This window comes from Danio rerio, chromosome 1, assembly GCF_049306965.1.
Source record: "Danio rerio strain Tuebingen ecotype United States chromosome 1, GRCz12tu, whole genome shotgun sequence".
In the NCBI taxonomy this organism is placed as follows: Eukaryota; Metazoa; Chordata; class Actinopteri; order Cypriniformes; family Danionidae; genus Danio; species Danio rerio.
In genome coordinates this window covers 43,132,468-43,154,158 of record NC_133176.1, presented here as the reverse complement: position 1 = coordinate 43,154,158, position 21,691 = coordinate 43,132,468, and the positions used below count along the sequence as shown (strand labels likewise).

Below are 21,691 nucleotides of genomic sequence, written 5' to 3'. Positions count from 1 at the left end.
AAACGGTAAAACTTGGTCATTGTTTAGATGTCTTTTACAATATATTTCTCCATATGTACTTACCTTTATGAGATAAAAGGGTGGCCAACATTTCCAAATGACTCCAAAGCGAGATAAACTATCCAGGTCAAATGCCGCCAATTTTCAAAATAGGCCCGGCTGTTTGAGTTTGGTTACCAGGACGTAAACAAAAAGTAACGTGCCCTCACAACAATAGTGGTGTTTGTTATCCCGAACGTTAACCTTTATTTCAATAAAGCGCTGCCGTAAGGACATGGACTTGAGATAAACCGTGACCGTCAGTACGAAAATCTTGACGCAGCAACAGGTCAGGCAAACACAAAACAAGGAAGCTAATGCAATAGCCGCTTTTAGGCACAACACATAGCAGCAGAACATGACATAGGGGTATTGCAGTGCAGTGCTTTTTAGCATAAATGAGTATAGTTTAAGCATTCAAACTGATGATTGTTTTAATTTTACACCACATTACAGTGTAATAATATCAGGTGATCTACAGACAATGATTTTTACACCATCACAGATCAAGCACTATTACAATCATCAAGATCACAAATAATAAATAAGACATATATGAAATTAAATAAAAATACTCAACTCCATAATGAATAAAAAAATATGTAGCTGAATAAACGAAAGAGTAAATAAATACATTATGCATATGAACATGAATGTTGTGGTTTAAGAGGAAAAAAAGTCACATCTTACCCTCAAAATCCATCAAAAGCAATGGCAAAGATGCTTAAATAATCAAAATACATAAAGATGAAATGATTACGTATGCTTTCACAATAATGTTATGGAAAATAAAGAAAACAAATTCGCTGGTAGTGTCGTGATTGTGGGATTCAAACACAGAATGATCTCAAATAATTGAAAATGCTTATATTAGATATTCCAGGTTTGATTAATCAGCTTGCTGGTTTTACCATCTTGCATTTAGGTCAACCTATACCTTGCTTTCATCTTAACTGGAAAGATGAAGACATTTAATTTATACATTCAAACTTTTTTCATTCTGAATCAGACACTTAATTTAAGTGGTGGACTAGAAATAAATGGAGGTGCTTTCGTGAATGCTCTTGCGAGTTTTTAACATCATGAAGAAGGACATTCCTGGTGTGGTGAAGTTTGTTCAGGTGGACTTGTGTTTAGGGAAGCATGCTCTGTTTCTTCTTCAATCGACCGCTCCGTTTGCTGTTCTGCTGTGCAAGACTCAGATCCTGAAATACAGTCAAAGCTGCCAGAGGTCTCTGATGTCACAGGCTGACTGTCCTCTAATGCACCTTGACTTTCACAGTCCCCGGAGAAATTATCATTCTCCACAGCCTGTTCTTCTAAAGCTTTCAAAGACGCTTCTGTGCTCATTGACTGATGTCCCCCACTTTGGAGATCTTCATCGTGTTGTTCTGATCTCTCAGCAGTACACGCAGATCTCTCAGAGTCACAGAGAGCAAGCGTTTTACTCTGCATGCTCTCCACCGGCTGGATGTTTTCTGCAGGAGTACTGACTTGTGGAGTTGCTGAGACTGAATATGTGTGGGTAAAATAGTCAGAGTTTTGGTTTAGCTCCACTGCCCCGGCTTGACATTCATCTTGGCTGAAGTCCGCGCTGAGTCCGGTATCTTCTGTGACCTCTTCTCCGGTAACAATCTCCTCATCTGCTACTAGAGAGAGAGAACGTTAGCAAGTTAATGTCATTTTTTAGTGATGGAAAGTTTGGATCATTTTACTGACTCAGATCTTTGAGTCTTGTTCATTGAGATGAACGAATCTTTTTGAGTCATTTAGTTCAATTTTCTAGAATTTGCTAACTAGAATGCTTTAAGAAAGAGGAAATAATTAGTTATTGTTCACCTGGTCTTTTTTCTACGATCATTTCAGCTCACCTCTTCTGACAGCTCTTCAAGTTTGACTGGTTTATTCATGTCTTACAGACAGTCCTGTACAAGCTTAATCAATGCACACAGTCTGAGCCAAATCGTAGAGAAAAAACTAGTTTACCTTTTTTGAGTCTTCTGGTTTTTAAGTTGTAAAGAAACTTGAATCACTGTGTTACTTTGTTTATGATTTAGAAATATGTTGTTGTTATGATGTTGTATTTTATTTATGGTTTGATTAGTTGAATGAATTAAGTTGTTGTGGACTTTAATAGGGTATATGCCAAAGTATGCTAAAGGACTTTTAATTTGCCAGTAAACCTGGGTTAAGCACTTTCGGTGAACTGTATGGCATTGCAAAATCGGCATGTTTAAGGTCTGTTTTCTTTAAAAAATCAGCAATCACAACTGGCTGACAGATATACGATATGAAGTGGGTCTCAGAATGTACAATAAGCACTGCATTAAATGACATGTTTCCCCGCAACATTATTTTACCCCAGTACATTCAATGGAGCTTCTGCGCCTGACGGGCGAGTGCGAGTAAACAACTTTTTTTCTCGTTTTATACTTGAGCAACTAAATGAATGCCAAAGTCTATTTAACTGAATGCCTTTTAATTACAATACAACATTGATGCTGTAAAAGGAACCGTATAAAATGGAAAAAAGTCACAATAACAGGTCACCAGAAGGTTATCAGTATGGGAAGAAACACTAGCTCCGCATATACCCTATTATGATATCGAGATTGTGAAGCCTACTGGATATATATCGCATGTAGTAATGGGTGTAAAGCAAAGCATGGATCGCTAGGTGAAACACGGTAAAAAAAAGCACATGTATACGGCTGCTTCACGGATTCCCCGTGCATGAGTTTTAGCTCCTGCTTTAAGGGAAAATACGGTCATTTGGTTTGTTTGCTTAAGATTAATGTTTGATTGTTGATGTTGGCTTAAGTTTAAGTTTTTGTTTGTTGGTTTATTTTTTCTCTAGTTCTTACGGTGATTCATGATGAAATGACGCGTAATAATTCTATGTAATGTGACCAATAAATGAATCGTGAACCGTCAATGACAGACTTAATCATCTTTTAACCTGGACGCTACATTCATCAAGTGACAGCATGTAAAGAGAGATGACTAAAACCCGAGGACTCGAGAAATTAATGGATCAAATCTTTTTCCGGCTCTAAATGTATATGATTAGCTTCTGTCGTTCATGTGATAAACGAACGATTTAAACCTGAAAGAAGCCCCGAAAAAGGAACTAATCTTTAACTCCACCTGCACAAATGTGCGCGAGCGCAAATGAACGAACCACTCCGAGAGGACTCATCATTTTCTGAGTCATACAAAAGATTCATTCAAAATAAAGAACGACCAATCATTTTTTAGAAATAACTATTTTTTTAACAGCTTGTGCCAGTGCAAAAGCTGTTTTGACATTAAAAAAAAGTTAAAATGCATTAAAAGACACAGTGAAAGAATAGTAATAAAGGGAGTGGAGTAGTTGACTTGAGAAAAGAGAACTTTTTTATGTTGACCTTATTGCATGTGCATCTATATATCAGTTACATTTGAAAAAATATTACTGTTTAAGTCCTAAACACTCCCCCTGTGTGAGTTTTTTGTTTATTGTGATCATCATTTTGAATGCATCCCTTTAAAGGTTCCATGAAAACGCACCACGTTTATCACGTCACTCACCAACTCAATGAAACATTCATATATTGTTCTTTTTATTATTGAATATTTGTCCGTTTTTTTCTTTTTCTGCAAATACTGGCAAACGTTCTAATTGTATTGTGAATTCTCTGATATTCTGATTCTCAAATAGGTGTAAGAACATGAATTTTGTCTTTTGAACAGCTTAATAATGATCAGATTATTTGATAAATAAAGGTTCATGGGCTTTGTTTAGTTTATACTGGAGGAGAGATCAGAGCTGCTGGATTTACAACATGTTTTTTCATCATTTTCTTCTAAAAATACATGAAAGTAACTGGCTGACTGCAAATGTTTAGTATCTAGAACTGTGACTTAGTGTAAGGCACATATATCAGTGATTCAGCATCTAAATTTAATAATGTCAAAGTGGTTTAATATGTATTAATTAGATTATAAACCTTACCATTTTGTTGGAGTGCAGTAAGTGCACTATTCTGCGCTTCTGAATGGCTGTATTTAAATTCATCTTGTGCAATCAGCCAAATTGCTCATCACTCTGTATGTCCACATGAAGCATGTTGTTAATACATGGGGTTACAACTTAACCTGCTCACCTAATGGTTATGTTTGCAATGTTTATGCTATTTGCTAATTAGGTTATTAATTAGCAAATAACATAAATAAACATAACCTCATGTGGCACGCTAAATCTGGGTCTCATTTCAGAAGCTGTCCACCGGAGGTCGCATTTCGATCGCGGATGCATACTTTGAGAGCCTTTCTGATTGACTGAATGAAATATGCGGTTTTCCAACAAGGCAACCAGGGTTGCTGAAATATAATTGGCTAAACTGGCATTGGGCAGGTTAAAGGGACCAAAACAAAGACATCAGTTCCGGCATGTAACACACATTTTCAAAGCAGAATATCTGACTTCAGCATTGCTTTTCAAATAAACAAAATGTTCACTTAGCATGTTTCCTAAATATCTGCAAACATATGATGGTATGTTTATGCTTTAGAACACTCAAAAACCTATAAACAACACCATTAATTTTTGCAAAGAGATTATTTAAATGAACCATGCACTAGGATTTACTGATGTTTGATAGTCAAGTAAACATGTGGTGAAAAATGGTTTGAGTAATCAATTCTGCATCGATTCTGTGATTTTCAAAATGCAGCGCTACATGCGAGGTTAGTTTTGAACAGCAGATGGCACTCAAGACCAAACTAAACTAAGAATCGATTAAAGAGAAAATAGTGATCAATTTTGAAAATCTATTTCTCAAACGATTTTTTGCCACAGCTCAGAAAGTTATGCCACATTTCCACTGCCAGAAGTGAGCGGCATTACAAACAGAGTGTTATAGTTGTGCCACCTCTACTAACATGATCAGGCGTCTACTGGATCTGTTCTCATTTCGTAACTAATTTTGCTCTTAACATGTTGCTGTAGTTGTAAAAATATAATACACATAATAATAATAATAATAATAAAACAGAGAACATAATGTGTGTGGGAGAAGAAAGAGAATTTTCATGTCATGTTATTTTTTCAGAACATTTTAATACCCAAGCCCTCTTAGTTTTAATTTCAACTGCATGAGCATCTTTGTTTCTTTATTTTTTGCAATGTCAGTAGAATTATCCTGCAAAACCCTTTTTTTTTTTGTTTCTAAAACTATTTCGGCATATGCATTATTCGATGGTTACTCAAACTTAAATGTGGTACTACATTTTGGACCATGTTCCAAAATTGAGTTTAAACTACACATAATGCAATGTTGTGGATTTATTTGTAAGAATTCTAGATATTCCCAGATATATTCACAGTAAGTTTTTTTGCGATCTTTGTTTAGACATAAAAAGCATTCAAAACACCTCTTCAGCAGTATACTGTTAGTAAATATCTCAACTATGAATATTTAGATCAGCGCTGCCCAAATTCAGTCCTTGAGGGCCGGTGTCCTACAGAATTTAGCTCCAACTTGCTTCAATGCTCTTACCTGGAGGTAATAGCACACCTAGTAAGAGCTTGATTAGCTGGATCACTTGGGGTTGGAGCTAAACTCTGCAGGACACCTGCCCTCCAGGACTGAGTTTGGGAAGCCTTGATTTAGATGAACTAGTAAGTATGTGCTGCACAACAACAACAACACAGGCACACAAATCAGCAGTTAAGTAAGCATCTGACCACTGTAGCATCGTGAACAATACTGCTATTCAGTCAAGAAAAAGTTACATCACGTTCATTTATGTACCATTTTCTGAAATTCTGATTTAAAGTAATCAAATTTGCACAACTGAAAACAACAATGATTTTAATTAGAATCACACTTTAATTTATACTATGAAGCAGCTCTCTGATCTTTAGTTAAGAATGACTGACCTCAATTGACTGATAAGAGGAAATGAACCAGAGAAATGTCAAAGAACCACATCTGCCTGTTATATAACTGCCACAGACCTCTGGTGATTCAAAAGTATTTACCAGCCAGAGCAATATATATTTGCTATGGGAAGCCTGATTCTGTTAGAAATTATGTTTATCAGGTCCTTTTTGGTGCACTCTGGTCAGCAACTCACCCATTGCCTCTGGTGTCAGATGGACTGACTGCTCCGTGGTGGACTGGACATGCTGAGAGTCGCTCAAGACAATAACAGCTTTCCTTCCTGTAAGTCAACAAATGCACAACTATTATAAATGATTGCTGCATTGTGTTGTTTAACAACAAGGCTAATAGAGACAGAATTAGTTTGGGAAATGTAGAAAGGTGAAAAGAGGTGAATATACTGAAATAACAAACATACTCCCAAGTCCAAGAGACACATTGTAGGTGATGCCTCCAAAAAGATGAAGGAAGAAAGCGGAAAGCAGACATAAGAGAACAATTCAAAAAGCCATTAAAAATGAGAAATAAGCAAGATAAATGATGATAAATTAAGACAGATAAATGAACCGCATAGCATTGGATGTGATGTTTACCTGGCAGACTCCACAACCCAGAAACCTCTAATGTTTTCAACTTCCTTTCCAGTTCTGCCACTCGATTACCCAGGATCCTGTTCAGATAGACACAAACCAATTGCTAAATTAGATTTCTGAATAATATTTTGCACCATGTCAATTTGATAATATCAAGATGTACTTGGTGCTTTTTGTCAGTAGAACACTAAAGAGTATTAGCAGTGTCTTAAAAACTATTAAAGTCAATAAATCCATTTAGATCATAGGTCTCAAACTTAATTCCTGGAGGGCCGCAGCTCTGCACAGTTTTGCTCCAACCATAAAAAAACACAGCTGATCCAAATAATCAAGGAGTTCAAAAGAGAACTGTGCAGACCTGCAGCCCTCCAGGAACGGAGCTTGAGTTGAGTTTTCCTATGCTTTAGAGAATTTTAAGGCCCTAAAAATGTTTTACAAGGTATTCAATGTTATATACTTTTTGTTTAAGCAATATATAGCTGTATTTTATTGTTTGCCGTAATTTAATCAGTGAATGGGGATGCCGTGTAGTTTATGAAATCGATAAAATCCTGCTAGACTTTTTATCATGCTGCTTTGTGTACTGCAGTAACCAAGGCGACACTGTTATTCCTGCTGTCCATCTGCTGGATTAGCATTTTGATTCATTATACGAATAATGTTTTAGTTTAGGATTCATTTCTTACAATCGATAATTAGTAAATACTGCAAGTTGCCAATGTTAACAGTTAAAACTTAAAGTGGCGATGAGGTCTTAGAATGTAAAGAAAGAGTCTTAAAAAGGTGTTGAATTTAACTCTATGATTCCTGTGTATACAAAACATGTACAGTTGAAGTCAGAATTATTTGCCACCCTGGATTATTAGCTGCCTGTTATTTTCTTCAATTTCTGTTTAACAGAGAGCAGATTTTTTCAACACATTTCTAAACATAATAGTTTTAATAACTTATTTCTAATAACTGATTTATTTTATCTTTGCCATGATGACAGTAAATAATATTTGGCTAGATATTTTAAGAGTCTTCTATACAGCTTAAAGTGACATTTAAAGGCTTAACTAGGTTAATTAGGCAGGTTAGGGTAATTAGGCAAGTTATTGTATAACGATGGTTTGTTCTGCAGACTATAGAGAGAAAAAATAGCCTAAAGAGGCTAATACATTTTTTTTCTTAAAATGGTATTTAAAAAATTTAAAACTGCTTTTATTCTAGCCAAAATAAAACAAATAAGACTTTCTCCAGAAGAAAAAAAAATATCAGATATACTGTGAAAATATTCTTGCTCTGTTATTAATATTAATATTTAATATTTAAAAAATCAAAAAAATCAAAGGGGAGCTAATAATTCTGACTTCAACTGTACATGTAGTAAAGAAAATGACATTTGTGGTTCTCGGCAATATATTAAAGTCTTATGTTGTTGTTGTTTTTGACTCTCAGAGTGGTAGTAGGCATTGACTTCTTGTAGCGTCACTTTGGCCCATGTAGAGGCCATCATTCCTCTCCAGCCTTCCTGATCCAAAGCCTGCTTTCTCCAAGCATGCACTCTTAGGGTACGTAGATCATCTTCTATGTCATCTAACCACCTCTTCCGTGGCCTACCAGGACGTTTCCTTCCTTCTAGTTTTAGCTTGTATACTCTTTTAACAGCACACAAATCACAATTCTTCAAGGACCACATTTTTAACCAAAATGGGTTCATTATTTAACTGAAGGAAAAGGTTAGCTTGGATGACTTTAGGGTGAGTAAAAAATGTTTTAAATGAAACAAAAATGAGAATGATAATAATGGCAACTTCATGAAATCAATCAAATTAACTAAATTTGGAAAAAATACATAGAATATAAAATATATCTTAAAAAAAACACTAGAAAAATGTTTACAAATGAAATCTGGAGAGAGATAGATAGATAGATAGATAGATAGATAGATAGATAGATAGATAGATAGATAGATAGATAGATAGATAGATAGATAGATAGATAGATAGATAGATAGATAGATAGATAGAAAGACAGACAGACAGACATACAGACAATGACAGACAGACAGACTTTGAGTTTAGTTAAATAAAAATACAAACATTTTTAAACTTTTATTTTATAATAATGTATTGTACCAACTCAATTATCTATTTAATTGTGTAAATAGTTTTGTTTAGTTGGTTCTAAACAAATGTATTGAATGGAAATCCTGCCCACAATTAAATTAAGTTTACCCAAAGAGATTTTTTAGACAGACAGACAGACAGATAGATAGGTACTTGTTGGTTTGCCGCTGATGCTGAATGACCATGTTCTTCTCATGAATGGTCTCCAGCAGAGCCGTGGCCAGAGACTTCAGGTCACTAATGGACTGTGAAGTGACTGGGAGACTGCAGCCATTCTCCTCAGAAAGCAGCAGCTCTTGAACTGTAAACACATTAGCTGGACCTTAATGTCTACATAGTATTACTTGAAATAACTGTAAATAAAATATTATTTGTGTAGTTTGTATTTTAGATAAGTTTCATGTTTTACCTTGTTTAGCAGAAAGGACACCTGTTAAAGCACTGCTATTAGACTTGCCGTAGACTTTGCAGTTCTTTTTGCTTTCCAAAGCACTCTGAAATAAAACACATGATTGTGTTCTTTACATAAGAATATAGAGTAAAATGAATCCTTAAAAAATGCAAGTTAATTGTTTATGAGCATGTAAACATGCAATAAATACCTTGTACTTCATCACGTTTGATTTGAGGAGACTGACCTCCTCCTGAAGCTGCATAAGCCGCTCATGAAGATATCTAAAGCAACAAAAATGACCAAAAAAAGATATTCTGAAGACTTCAACTAGATAATCAGATACCGCATGACATGACTAGCTAAAATTAGCACGAACAACATCAGATGGACACCTTTTTAAAGGGCCATGACACCCCCACTTTCGGTTAAAGTCTACTTCAGAATTTTTTCAAAAGATGCATGATTAATGGGCGTGGAGCTCCGCGAGCATCGGGCAGGAGTGGGCGTGGCCAGCAGGGGAGAACGTGAGCGAACAACTGTTGTAGTCAATTAGCTCACAAAATGAGACAAACCATGAGGAGACGCATGAGTTTATATTTTACAAAGTTAAAATGCGAAGAAATGAACAGTGATTTAATGCCCTGCTACATTTGTTATTCGTAATTTCATATACACATAACCACAATTTATATCATTATAAAGATGTGTTCATGTAAACACTATAAATGAGGACTTCTTCCTCAATCCCTGTATCCAGCAGACTTAGTGCAGCAGGTCTCCTGACCTGTCTATTTTAACCATTAGCCCTGCTGGTAATCTGGAGGATTTAGGCGAACACAGCAGCACAGTGATGTGTCTGAATGTGAACGAACTCCTGATAAAAGACAGCGTCCGCCATTCTCTAATTCTCGTGCTGCTCTCCTGACAAAAATGCTAGCAGCACACACACAGCTTTGCTGTATGATCGGCCCTGACAAGATCGCGGGGGAAAACATGCAACAAACCCCGTGGATGATGGAAACAAAAGCATATGAGCCTTCATGAACGGCTGAATACTGTGGCGTGTCTCTCAGCTCGGGCTTGACTCTGGCAGGTCTCATGAATAATTAAGCAGCCGGCTCTTCTCATAGGATAAGAAAACTCCGATTTGAATAATAATGAGAAACCGACGCGTCATCATTGCACTTGCAGTACTGCGCTACGTCGCCGATTTTGATCCCGCCCCAAAAATCATTTTAAACCCGGAAGTTGAAATTAGCTGACAAAAGCTCAAAATTATCCAGTTTTCCCCACAATTAAAGCTGATAGGTGCTAACATTGTCTTAACTGATGCTCAACACACACAAATCTGTTAATATTTAAAAAAAAAAAAAGTTCTCCAGTGTGTCCTGAACCTTTAAAACCGTCACATCACTGATTGTTATGCTCCCACCACACCACTAGAGGTCAGTCTTACTAAAAATCTGGATGCTGAAAGGCTCAAAACGTTAGCATTTTATAAACTTGCTTGTTTTTTAAATATTCAAATTGGATTTGGTTAAATGCTTGAAATAAGGTATGAAGTAAATTATATTTTATGTCTGTTTAAAAAGTTTCTTTAGCTTGTGTAATAAGGTGGTTGCTAACAAGTGATTAAATGAGACCATAAAGGTTGTCTATTAAAAGACTTCAGTTCACACCAAACTGAAAAAACATCAACTCGCTGGTCTGCTTTTACTCCCTGGTGTTTTGAAAGCTGTTGTACACTTGCTGAAGGTGACAATGAAGTTTTGTGACCAAGGTGTAGTTTGGATATAGCGTCCCTTTTAATCTCTTTCAATAAATTGTTTATAAGCTTCAAAATTCATAAATGTTGTGTTAATCTTTAAGGATTATTACAACAAATAAAACACCCTTAAATTATAGTCTCCTATAACCCAAAAGTAAATAGAAAAATCTACTGGGTTTTATCAAGAGAACAAGGGTGATGCTAACATTTATAAAGTGGCTGATATACAAACATGTCTCTTTTTTAGCACTCTATATTCACACCACATTCACATTAAATACCCAATTAATAATAAATCTCGGCATGTGTGGTATAACTATTTTATATATTACATACTGCAGATGCAAAAACACCGACCTGTTCTCCATACACAGAGCATCTATATCCAGGATTCGATTCTCATGGCTGCCCAAGATGTGGTTAATTTCCAGATTGAGTCTGTGAGCTTTCTCCTGGTACACATTACGCTCTGCTCTCACATCCTGAAGTTCATCTGTGGCTGCCTTTAAGCTTTGTTCCAGCGCTTCAGTCTACAACACCAGAAGGTTAGGACACAGAACAGACCATTTTTATTGTGTCATTCAAAAAGTTATGAACAATTTTGATGCAAGTGTCTAATTTTACATTTTTTTGATAGCGTAATAGAGCTCTATTGATTTTGACAGACTTTTTATTTCGTAAACGAGGTGAAGGCATGGGCGTTTTCTGATTGTTCTTTTGTACTATTGCGTATCATAACTCCAATTCACCAAGCCGCTCTCATGAGACAATCACATAACTGGAAAACAAAAAGTACGAATGTCCGCATAATATTCTCATGGCCAGTGTGCATGAATGTTCTCATATTATGCATTTTACACTGTATATATATATATATATATATATATATATATATATATATATATATATATATATATATATATATATATATATATATATATATATATTTCTGGCAGTCTGTAGAAGATTTTATTCTAAATCGCAATTTTAAAATGAAAACACATTAGCGTAAGTTTTAAATCCAAAGTTTGAATCTAATTCAACATGTGAGGAAAGCCGAGAGCACCAATGCACCTGTTCTCGAGCTCTTTCCAGCTGCTGAACGAGATCTTCTCTCTCGTGGGCTGGAAAATGTCGAGTTCCCACCTCTTCATCCCCTAAACGTTGCTTTGCGATGGTCATCCTCAACAGCTGTGGGATGGAAACACTGCATATGTCTATATAGTATGGACCATGATCAAACGGTCACTACACATTGACAAGTCAAGCAAAGCAATGTCATGACGTGTTTGAAGTAGAGCCCGTACCTTGTTATCCCCATGCACCTCAGCTAAACGCTGCTTCAGTTCTTTCAGCTCCTCGCTCAGCTGTTTGTTGTGCTCTCGTGAGTCTCTCAGTAACTGGGCCAGATTGACCTGTGGTAAGTTAAACATCCATTCTACAACACATTCAACTTTTCAATGCATAATAAAAACTTAACAACTTAACAAACTAAATAGATGCTTTACATATATAAAGCATCATCTAACGGGCATCCAATAAGGCATTTGTGACCCTAGACCACAAAATCAGTCGTAATCGTCAGTATTTTGAAATTGAGATTCATACAGTAGAGAAAATAAGCATTGAAACGTGACAGTTTTTCTCAGAAAACATATTTCTAAAGGTGCTGTTGACTTGAAATTCTCACTGGATGTTGATAGCAACCAAAGAAACGTAAGTATGCAAAAAACTAAAAAAATCGAATTAGTTTACAAATGAAGTTATGTGTAATAAAATGACACGGAAAAAGTATTGAACACATGAAGAAAGGGAGGTGTAAAAAGGCAGTAAAAGCCCAGACAGCAGCTGAAATCTCTTAGTAGTTCTTCAGCAACCCTCTGCCCTTTGTCATTGTAAATAAATATCTGATGCTTCAGTCCAACATATACATTATAAAGATGATGAAGATGAAACCAGAGTGGACATTTCAGCAAGACAATGATCCGAAACACAGCCAAGGAAAATGTCAAACGCTTTCAGAGAAAGACAATCAAGCTGTAGAATGACCCAGCCAATCACCTGACTTGAATCCAACAGAAAACACTAAGTAAAGATTAGATTTGAGAGACGAGACCCACAGAACCATCAAGATTTTTACACTCTGTTGAGGTCTGTGAAAAAACTCACACCTGAACAATTCATGTGACTTGTGACATGTTTAAGCTGCCATCAGCAAAAAAAGCCTTTTATCTAAAGTATTAAACGCTTTCAGTAGTTCAGTACTTTCTGCTTGTGTCATTTCACTGTTATTACACATTACCTCATTTTTCAGATTTTTTAGTTTTGTTTTATTTTTATGTTTGTATTGTTTGGGTTTTTACCAAAGTCTGGTACAATTCCATGTTAAAAGCTCCTTCAGAAATATTATTCACATAAAAAAGCATGACGTGTTCAATACTTATTATCACTGCTGTACATCATCTGAAATGTATGGTTTGTTGGGAATGGACATTATTTGGCTGAGATACAACTATTAGAATATCTGAGAGTTCATTCATTCATTCAATTTCTTTTTCGTCTTAGTCCATACCTGCTAACCGGGAAGATGTGTCTGTGTCCAGTACTTTACAGAGGCTGGAAAAGCTAAGAAAATGGAAGAAGTATCTGTGTCCAGTACCATTTGGAGACTCTGCAGGTGCTGGAAATTCCAAAAAGTGGGGAGAGTGGCACCTGAAGGGGTGCCTGGTGTAATAGATTGTACCAAACAACTGAGGACCGGGGAAAGGAAGTGGAATTATGGGAGTTTTCCGGGAGAAAAGGCAAAACGGGAGATAGGTCTGAAATACAAGAAACTCCCGGGAAAAAACGGACTGTGGGCAAATATAGCTTAGTCCATTTATTAATCAGGGGTGACCATAGCGCAATGAGCCACCAATTTATCCAGCATATGTTTTATGCAGCAGATGGCCTTCCAGCTGCAACCCATCACAGGGAAACATCCACACACACACCCATTCACAAACATACACTACGGACAATTTAGCTTACCCAATTCACCTACAGCTCATGTCTTTGGACTGTGGGGGAAACCAGAGCATCCGGAGGAAACCCAAGCAAACACGGGGAGAAAATGCAAACTTCACAGAAATGCCAACTGACTCTGAGAGTTCAATACAAATTAAAATATTGATAAAATTGCCTTTAAATGAGTCTAAATCAATTGCTTAGCAAAGCATATTACTAATCAAAAAATCCGTTTTTACATATTTATGCCTTCTCACTTGCAAGTCGCTTTGGGCAATAGGCATCTACTAAATGAATAAATGTAAATTTAAATATTTAAAGTAGGACACTTACAAAATGCTTCATGGAAGATGATTTTTTTCTTAATATTCTAATGATTTCTGTCATAAAGAAAACTATTTTTGGCCCCTATAATGCATTTTTGGTTATAACAACAATAGACTGGTTTTGTCGTCCTGGGTCACATACTTAAAAAGGAGAAAAGCATACTTGGTTTCTTTTTTCAGGTGGCAGCGAGGGGTCACCATCCTGTCAATTAGACATAAAATGATATAAAACAGTTAAGCAGTTACATTTAAACTTTTTCTCAAACGTGCATCACAAAGCTGAACCCATGCAAGCCAAGCATAACTGATTTAAATGTATATTCAATTTAATTCATGTTTATTTATATATAAACAATATGTATTGTTCTTGGTCAGGCATCTGCCAATAAAGCAGCTTTACACCTGCCACGCCCCTCCCTTGCCCCGCGCTGCTCGCGCCTCTGCAACTGCGAGTGCACAGACGAGTTCTGCTACAGAGATCGCGGGAGATGTGCATAGATGTATACACTAGATATCGCATAGGGACCCTGAGCATGCGTTAATAACGCCACCATATTTGTACAGTGCTCCCAGGACAAGTGTCATACAACCGCACTAGTCAAGACGTTTTATTATGTGAAGATGCTGGACTTTAGCGCTCTATGGGTGTAGTCACGAGCAAACATAGAAAACAAAGCACAAAGGCAGAACATTTCATAGGTAACATTTAGTTTTTTACATTTTTGTATGTTATGAACTTTTATGCTAAACGGTTAACGTTATTGAGTCATTGATATAGTGAACTGCATTCACTATAACATAAAACTATAAGTCTCGTAATTAAAAACAAATTGCATACTGACGTCTGGAAAAACTCCCGATCATAGATATATGTGTATATGTGTAATTCTCTGGCTCTGGATGGCCACAGTCCTCCACTGCAGCTTGGTCCCGCATTCTTTTCAAAGGAGCGCTTCCCTGTACTAAAATGGCGGCTCTATTGACGCATTCCTTCAAATAGACAACAACAGGGTAGGCGACATCTAATGCATATATCTATGGGAGATGTGTAGCAAAAGTCAGAGCGCGAGAGATTTGTAGTTGTACTGACGAATCTGAGAGGTTGTGAGTCCCTGTGGTTGTAGAGCGAAGATGCAATCAACTTTGCCGTGCACACGTGTCTGTCATTTTGTATTTGTGAATGACACTTTAGAAATACACAACTAATAATCTGCAACTTCTAATTCAAAACACAAGTGCGCTGATTGTCGTGCGTGTGTGCAAATTGAGGGATTCAGCTGTTCACATCAGAGCTGTGAGTGTACATTTCAACCCACACACACAAATATTATTATCACAAGTGCTCACATTTACATTTGCAAGCTCTCGAGTATTGCTGCTGAATTACCTTTATAAAACAGCTTCACATAGAACTTCTAGTAAAGTCCAGATTCAGAGTTGAAGTTCAGTTTAGTTTTATTTCAGTTTAGAGCTGCACAATTAATCATTAAAAGATCGCAATCTCGATTCGACCCCCCAGACGATCTTAATTCAGCAATTCTACGATTCTGCCAATCATATTTTCAAGTTCAGGAGAGAAGAAAAGGCGGCTGCACGAGTCTTTTCATTGTTTCACATACGTTGCTCAGTGACATTGACACCTCCAAATGATGTTGAATGAGTCACGTAATGTATAAGGTAAAATTCACCTAAAAAGGTCATTTTTGTCTTCATATAATGATGTTTTTGCGGCCGGGAAATCACACGTGAAGTGAGCTGCTGACCGTGAGCTGTTATCACAGAAAGGGCGCGCGCGCGTCTACTTTACTGAACAGAACCTGCATATGTTGCGAGTTACAGGTTATACAGTTGTAAATAATATTCTGTTTGTGGCACAGAGTGATTGTTTGGGAGCCGCGAGCGAAGTATCAACAAGCACTTAGCAGTCAAAATGAAACCGAAAGTGTGCACTTCATTTAAATGATCATATCGCATTTTAGAGTTATGATTACGGCAAGCATTTGATATGTTTTTTCTTTCATAGCGAGCCCACAGTTGTACATGAAAATAAATGTTTAATATGTCAGAATAACTACTCTAGCCTATATATTGTTGAATATAATCTGATAATGGCAAATGTCTGATTTTACCAGTAAATAAATTTGTCTAATATGAGAGATTGCAAGCATATATCTCAAACATAATAATTCAACATCATAATTATTATGAGTAGAATATAATTATTTATAAAAACCAGTAGACCTACACATAATATTATTATCGAGGTTGTGCCATAAGTTTGTTTTTACCATATTTTTTTTACATCTACAGAATCGTGAGAAAATCGTGATCTTTATTTTAAGCAAAAAAAAAATCGCGATTCTCATTTTAGCCAGAATCGTGCAGCTCTAGTTCAGTTTAGTGTGGTTTAAATTCTATATCCTGTTATTGTTTCTTAAAATAACTGTTCATGCAGTAGAAAAGGCCCTAGATTTACTTTTACATCTGCATAAATAGTAGTAATAACTACTGATTTTACAATAAAGTATTGTCAAGCAAACTAGTCAGTAAATTAGCAAATTTTCTATCATTTGAATCTTTTAAAGAAAGCCATTTAATTAAATAGATCATACTTTAACTTATGTGCTGGTTTTAACTTTTTACTTTTACATTAGTGTTTCATTAACTTAAAGGTAATGTAAAAGATTAGCATATAATAGGAGAAGAGAAGACATACTATGAGCTCTCTGTACTTTTTCTTCAGGCCTTGGTGGCGCTCACGGAGCTGGTTTGCCATCAGTTTGAACTGATCCCTTTCCTGCTGGCAAGTGTCCAGTTCTTTCGATAAGATCAGCAGTGCCTCCTTCTTACTCTCCAGCTTTCTTTTGCACACCAGGAACTGGGCACAGAAAGAAAACAATAGGGTTTTTATTGCTTCGACTCAATACATTAGTCACCACTGCAGAAAAAAAAGAAAACAAGGATCAAAGTGGCTTCTAGCAAAGTTAGAGTATATTTTCCAGCAAAAAACCCTCAGATTTGACTCCAAGACTGAATTGTACATTTTAAATACTTACAATGCAGACATTTCTACTGATGCTAAAATGATGACGCATTTCACGTTTCAAACTTTTCACACAAATCTAAAGATTGAAATAATGAACCATAATTTATCATTCATTTTGGATTGTGAGAGAAACCCACACGAACACAAGGAGAACATGCAAACTCCACACAGAAATGCCAACTGACCCATTTTGGTCTAACCAGCGACCTTCTTGCTGTGAGGAGACAGTGCTAGCCACTGCACCACTAGGATTAAACGGTTTACTGGTCCTATGGTAGTATCGTGATACTATGGCTCTAAAATACTGGCGATGCCACTGTTTTAAGGTTTTAAGGTTGCATGTTTTCTGATGTTTTCTGACATTTCAAACGCACATTTGAATCAGTTCATTTCTGTTCCTCTCAATAGGATTTAGTAGCTACAATTGCAACAATCTTTTGAAAAGAGCGACTCACAAAGTTAAATTTTGAATTACTTTGTTGGATTGTTAGGACTGAAAAAAAAAACAATAGATGAGAAACCCAAAATAGCAACAGGAAAGATTGAAACAATTTTTGACCACCTCATAAAGCCAAATTTTCTAGGAAAAATTTTACTTTTGTAACAAATTTAATTTGGTTTAATTTATCTTTATTTTAACATACTTTTTGTTGGTCAGGTACCAACAAAATAAAAAGAATCAATAAATTGTAGGTGAAGTGACATTCAAATAATTTGCATTAAATTTAAGACCTATTATAACATGTAAAATATAGTACATTTAACAATTTTCTTTATAAATGGAGTTATGAATTACAGTATCGCAATACTACTTGTTATCGTGATACTTAAGCTGGTATAGTATCGTAGGATGAATTAATGATATTGCGACATTCCTAATACTTACTCATCATTTATTTGGTGATTCCTGACATTATAAAAAAAAGTATTTAATTAAACAGCAGTTTTTGAGGCTTCAAATTAAAATAATCTGCATCTTAACAGTTTAAGTTAGATCATTATAATATAATTTAGGTAATTTTGTGACCCCATAAATTCATTTTTAATATTTTTAAGGAATCAACCAGACATTTGGCAACAGTACTTGAACATGTTCTTGAATCTATTTAATATAGCCTAAATTTATTAAAATAATTATGGAAATACATACAAAGTACATGCAGGTCTGTTATTTACTCTAATTTGTTTAGATGTAAATGCTCTGCTAAATTAGAGATTCATGACAATAAACACAAACCTCTGCTGAATGTGCAGACGTATAATTTGTCGATATTAAGTGTTGTCCTGTAATTGAGGTATAGTTGGATATATATTACACATTCAAACTTTCTCCTTAATATTATATTTTTAAATTATTATTATTTACATTTTTTAAACAAGGAAAGCACATTAGCATCCAAAGACTATCGAAGTACAACATTGTTCACAGTCAATTAAATAGTGCTAATGGTGTCTTGAAGTCATACTTGCATGTGATTTAGACCAAATAATCAAAGTACCATGGTAAACCATATAGGGAGGGTGTCACAAGTTGTCATTCAACAAATGTGCGAATATAAAACCAATTTTACCTTAATTATCCTGTACTGTATTTCAATTAATGTATCTGAAGAACTGCTTCATATAAATGTCCTGAATTCATCTTCAAGGATGTTGACGAAGAGAAAGATTAAGTTAATCCCTCTGTCGATCATGTTGTGTCCTACACTGCGTATTTTAGCTACTATTGTTCAAAGAATTTAAAGATGTAATGGGAAAAGTACTAACGTTATCATTCGATGAAACAACCAAGCTGTCAAGATGCAGTATCAAAACACGGTTACAGTAAGCGAAATCACACGTCTGTAAATCAGCAAATATGACAAATAGTTTTTATAAAATTACCTCCTTATACTGTCAACACCTCTAGTCGTGGTTTTCATTAAAAAAACACCTGATATGGTTAATGTGTGCATCCTCGGTATTGCAGTGCTGATAGTATGATTCATAGAGTGAGCGTGAGGCATCAATATGTCTGCGTTTCCTACCTCATTCACCAGACCCTGCCAATCACTTTCGCTTCTCCTGGAAGGATTCATTTTCGGACAGGTTATAATCTCCTAAAAAAATCTGTCTGTTGCAAGAATTGTCACGTTGTAAGCATCTGTTGCGACGAGGATGTCACGATTACATGTTTCGGATTTCATCAACATTGCGTAGGCTACATCACTTCCGGCTGGGATGATGATCCGCCAGCAGCTTTAAACAGGGATGAAGTGACGGTGCTGCATAAAATATAACAAATGTGTCAGTTGTAATGTAGATTTTTACGGTAATTGTCCCAGAACTTGCTGTAAATGCATTTTCGCTGCAGTATATTTGTTAACAGCCTGTAAACTTAATGTGACGAATTTCGTAAACGCACACACATAGTTCAGTTCAGTTTTCAACGTAGAAAACCTTCGATGGGTCTGACAAGGGAAAATCTTGCACGTTTAGTTTAGGAAAACCATGGTTATCTTCAAATTAAGTATTCATATATATATATATATATATATATATATATATATATATATATATATATATATATATATATAACTTGACATTAATTTTTTTTTCTCATCACCACACTGGTCATTTTCACAAGACAAAATTATGTTGGAAACTATTTCATATACTCAAATTTGACTTTTGCGTGCTAAAAAGTACTTGAGTAAGGGACGTTTTACTTAATTTGGGTCATCAAAACTCCGTCTACCAATATTATGATATAGGTAGCCTATATCTGCTGTATTCAATCTAAAACCTACAGTAGGTTGACATAAAAGCAAAACAACACCCATATCTTGTCATAGGACATTTTATTAAACAAATTTTTGAATAACAGTAAGTTCTTGACATGGTAAATATATAGTAAATCTGCTGGTTTTAAACATACAGAATAATAATAAATACAGTTATGTAGCTATAACATTACCGTTATATCTTAGGACACATCTGATTAACTTTTCATTACCTACACCAAATGTTAACTAATGATGGTACATTATAACAACTATTTATTTGTTAAACTACTGTATTGTCAAACCATGTTGCATACAAATGCATTCAACAGATTTATATGACAGTGTATTGCTGTAGAGGACAAATAAAACATGAGACAGGTGTTTGGAAAGAGTATAGTTTATTTTGTTTGACCTGCAAACTTATCTAAACAAGATAAACTTTCAGAAAACAGCCCAAAACATTATAATGTGCGCGCTCGTGAATATAACCAGCGGTTGTCTTCAACTGTTATCTTCAATGGTTGTCCTTCTTTGCTCAACAACTCAGCTGAAAAACAAAGCAAAACATTACAACAGTCAGACATAGAGCAAAGAGCATTGAATCACCAAGAGGCGACACTCTAGTGCAATTTGGGAAACAGACACTAGATAGCGCGGCCATCATTTCATATCAACACTTTTGATAGTAAGTGTTGTTTTTTCGTCTCTCAGTTTTAACGCGCTTGTTGAATAAATTAATTAAAAACAAGAACGTTCTATTGAGTGTCACCTCTTATTCATTCTAAGCTCTTTGCATAAAGTTATATCATAACAGTTACCATGGTTTCTATTTCAAACTATAGTAAACTAAAGTTTGAAACTATCGTTTAAAATAGACGATGAGTGGGCCTCGCTGCTCCCACCCACCATAACCCTCACAGCGAGGTCCCACTACCGGCCTCCCGTGTTTCCCTGAGCTTGTTTGTTCCCTCCCTAGGGCTCAAAAGCGCCTCGCCCCAGGGAGTGCACGAGTAAACCGGGCGCCAGGCCGTACCAGTGTTCACTGGATGTTGCTCGGCAGCACATTTCGAGCAACAAACACGTAATGTTTTTCGCGATATTGCGTTTATGTACGCAAACCGCAAGCAACTATAGCACAGACGGGCCCGAGTGAAGCTTCACGAAGCGGACTTCGTGAGATTGGCGTGGCTCCACTCGTACCGTCTGTATTGAACTCACCTTTGTCAAGTACAAACAGCAACACCGAACGAACTGACAACACTGAGAGCCGACGAGCTTTATAGGAATGCAGATGCAAATTTTTACAAGACACGTCACTGCTGTGAGTCTCGTTGTCATGGTGAGCGCTGAAGAGGACTCACCTCATTGGAGCAGTCACAGACTCGGGAATCTGCGTCACGGCGAGTTGCAGTCTGCTGTGGACAAAAAACATATTAAATATATTAAATATATATTTTTACATTTTTGGTGCTGTGTAATATTCTAGGATGCAGTAGAATATGGAGACAGATGAATATAATTGGGTATATGCCGAGCTAGTGTTGTTCCCATACTTACAAACTTCCGGTGACCTGTTATTGTGATTTTTTTTTTTTCATTTTATACGGTTCCTTTTACAGCATCGATGTTGTAATGTAATTAAAATACATTCAGTTAAATAAGCTTTGGCATTCATTTAGTTATTCAAGTGTAAAACGAGACAAAAGGCTTTTTACT

The 21,691-nt window shown here is 36.0% G+C and overlaps 1 protein-coding gene across 8 annotated transcripts; it reads right to left on the bottom strand.

The window, feature by feature from the left end:
* Positions 1 to 219: 219 nt before the first annotated feature.
* Positions 220 to 19,423, bottom strand: ccdc149b (coiled-coil domain containing 149b). Of its 8 annotated transcripts, none has more exons than NM_001002710.2 (13): positions 19,238 to 19,415; positions 16,881 to 17,042; positions 14,328 to 14,366; positions 12,140 to 12,247; positions 11,907 to 12,023; positions 11,190 to 11,362; positions 9,273 to 9,345; positions 9,080 to 9,164; positions 8,824 to 8,971; positions 6,560 to 6,636; positions 6,385 to 6,417; positions 6,160 to 6,246; positions 220 to 1,688 (listed from the first exon to the last, which is right to left on the bottom strand). In NM_001002710.2, exons 1-13 carry the CDS (start codon positions 19,286 to 19,288, stop codon positions 1,120 to 1,122), a joined length of 1,722 nt encoding a protein of 573 aa, NP_001002710.2. In that variant the 5' UTR covers positions 19,289 to 19,415; the 3' UTR covers positions 220 to 1,119. The 8 variants fall into 8 exon arrangements, 6 of the variants coding, with proteins under 6 accessions (NP_001002710.2, NP_001418010.1, XP_005160057.1 ...); XR_012399017.1 differs by having other exon boundaries at positions 448 to 1,688; positions 6,560 to 8,354; positions 8,444 to 8,971; positions 19,238 to 19,423; XR_012399039.1 differs by having other exon boundaries at positions 448 to 1,685; positions 6,560 to 8,354; positions 8,444 to 8,971; positions 19,238 to 19,423.
* Between the last annotated feature and the right edge of the window lie 2,268 nt (positions 19,424 to 21,691).

What these genes read in the sequence shown, in the direction of transcription:
- ccdc149b (NM_001002710.2), bottom strand. Translation starts at nt 19,288, where the DNA reads ATGAATCCTTCCAGGAGAAGCGAAAGTGATTGGCAGGGTCTGGTGAAT. An exon ending in GGCAGGGTCTGGTGAATGAG is followed by an intron (nt 17,043 to 19,237) that starts GTAGGAAACGCA and finishes TTCTGTGCCCAG; the next exon opens with TTCCTGGTGTGCAAAAGAAA. An exon ending in CAAACGTGATGAAGTACAAG is followed by an intron (nt 9,165 to 9,272) that starts GTATTTATTGCA and finishes GTTTTATTTCAG; the next exon opens with AGTGCTTTGGAAAGCAAAAA.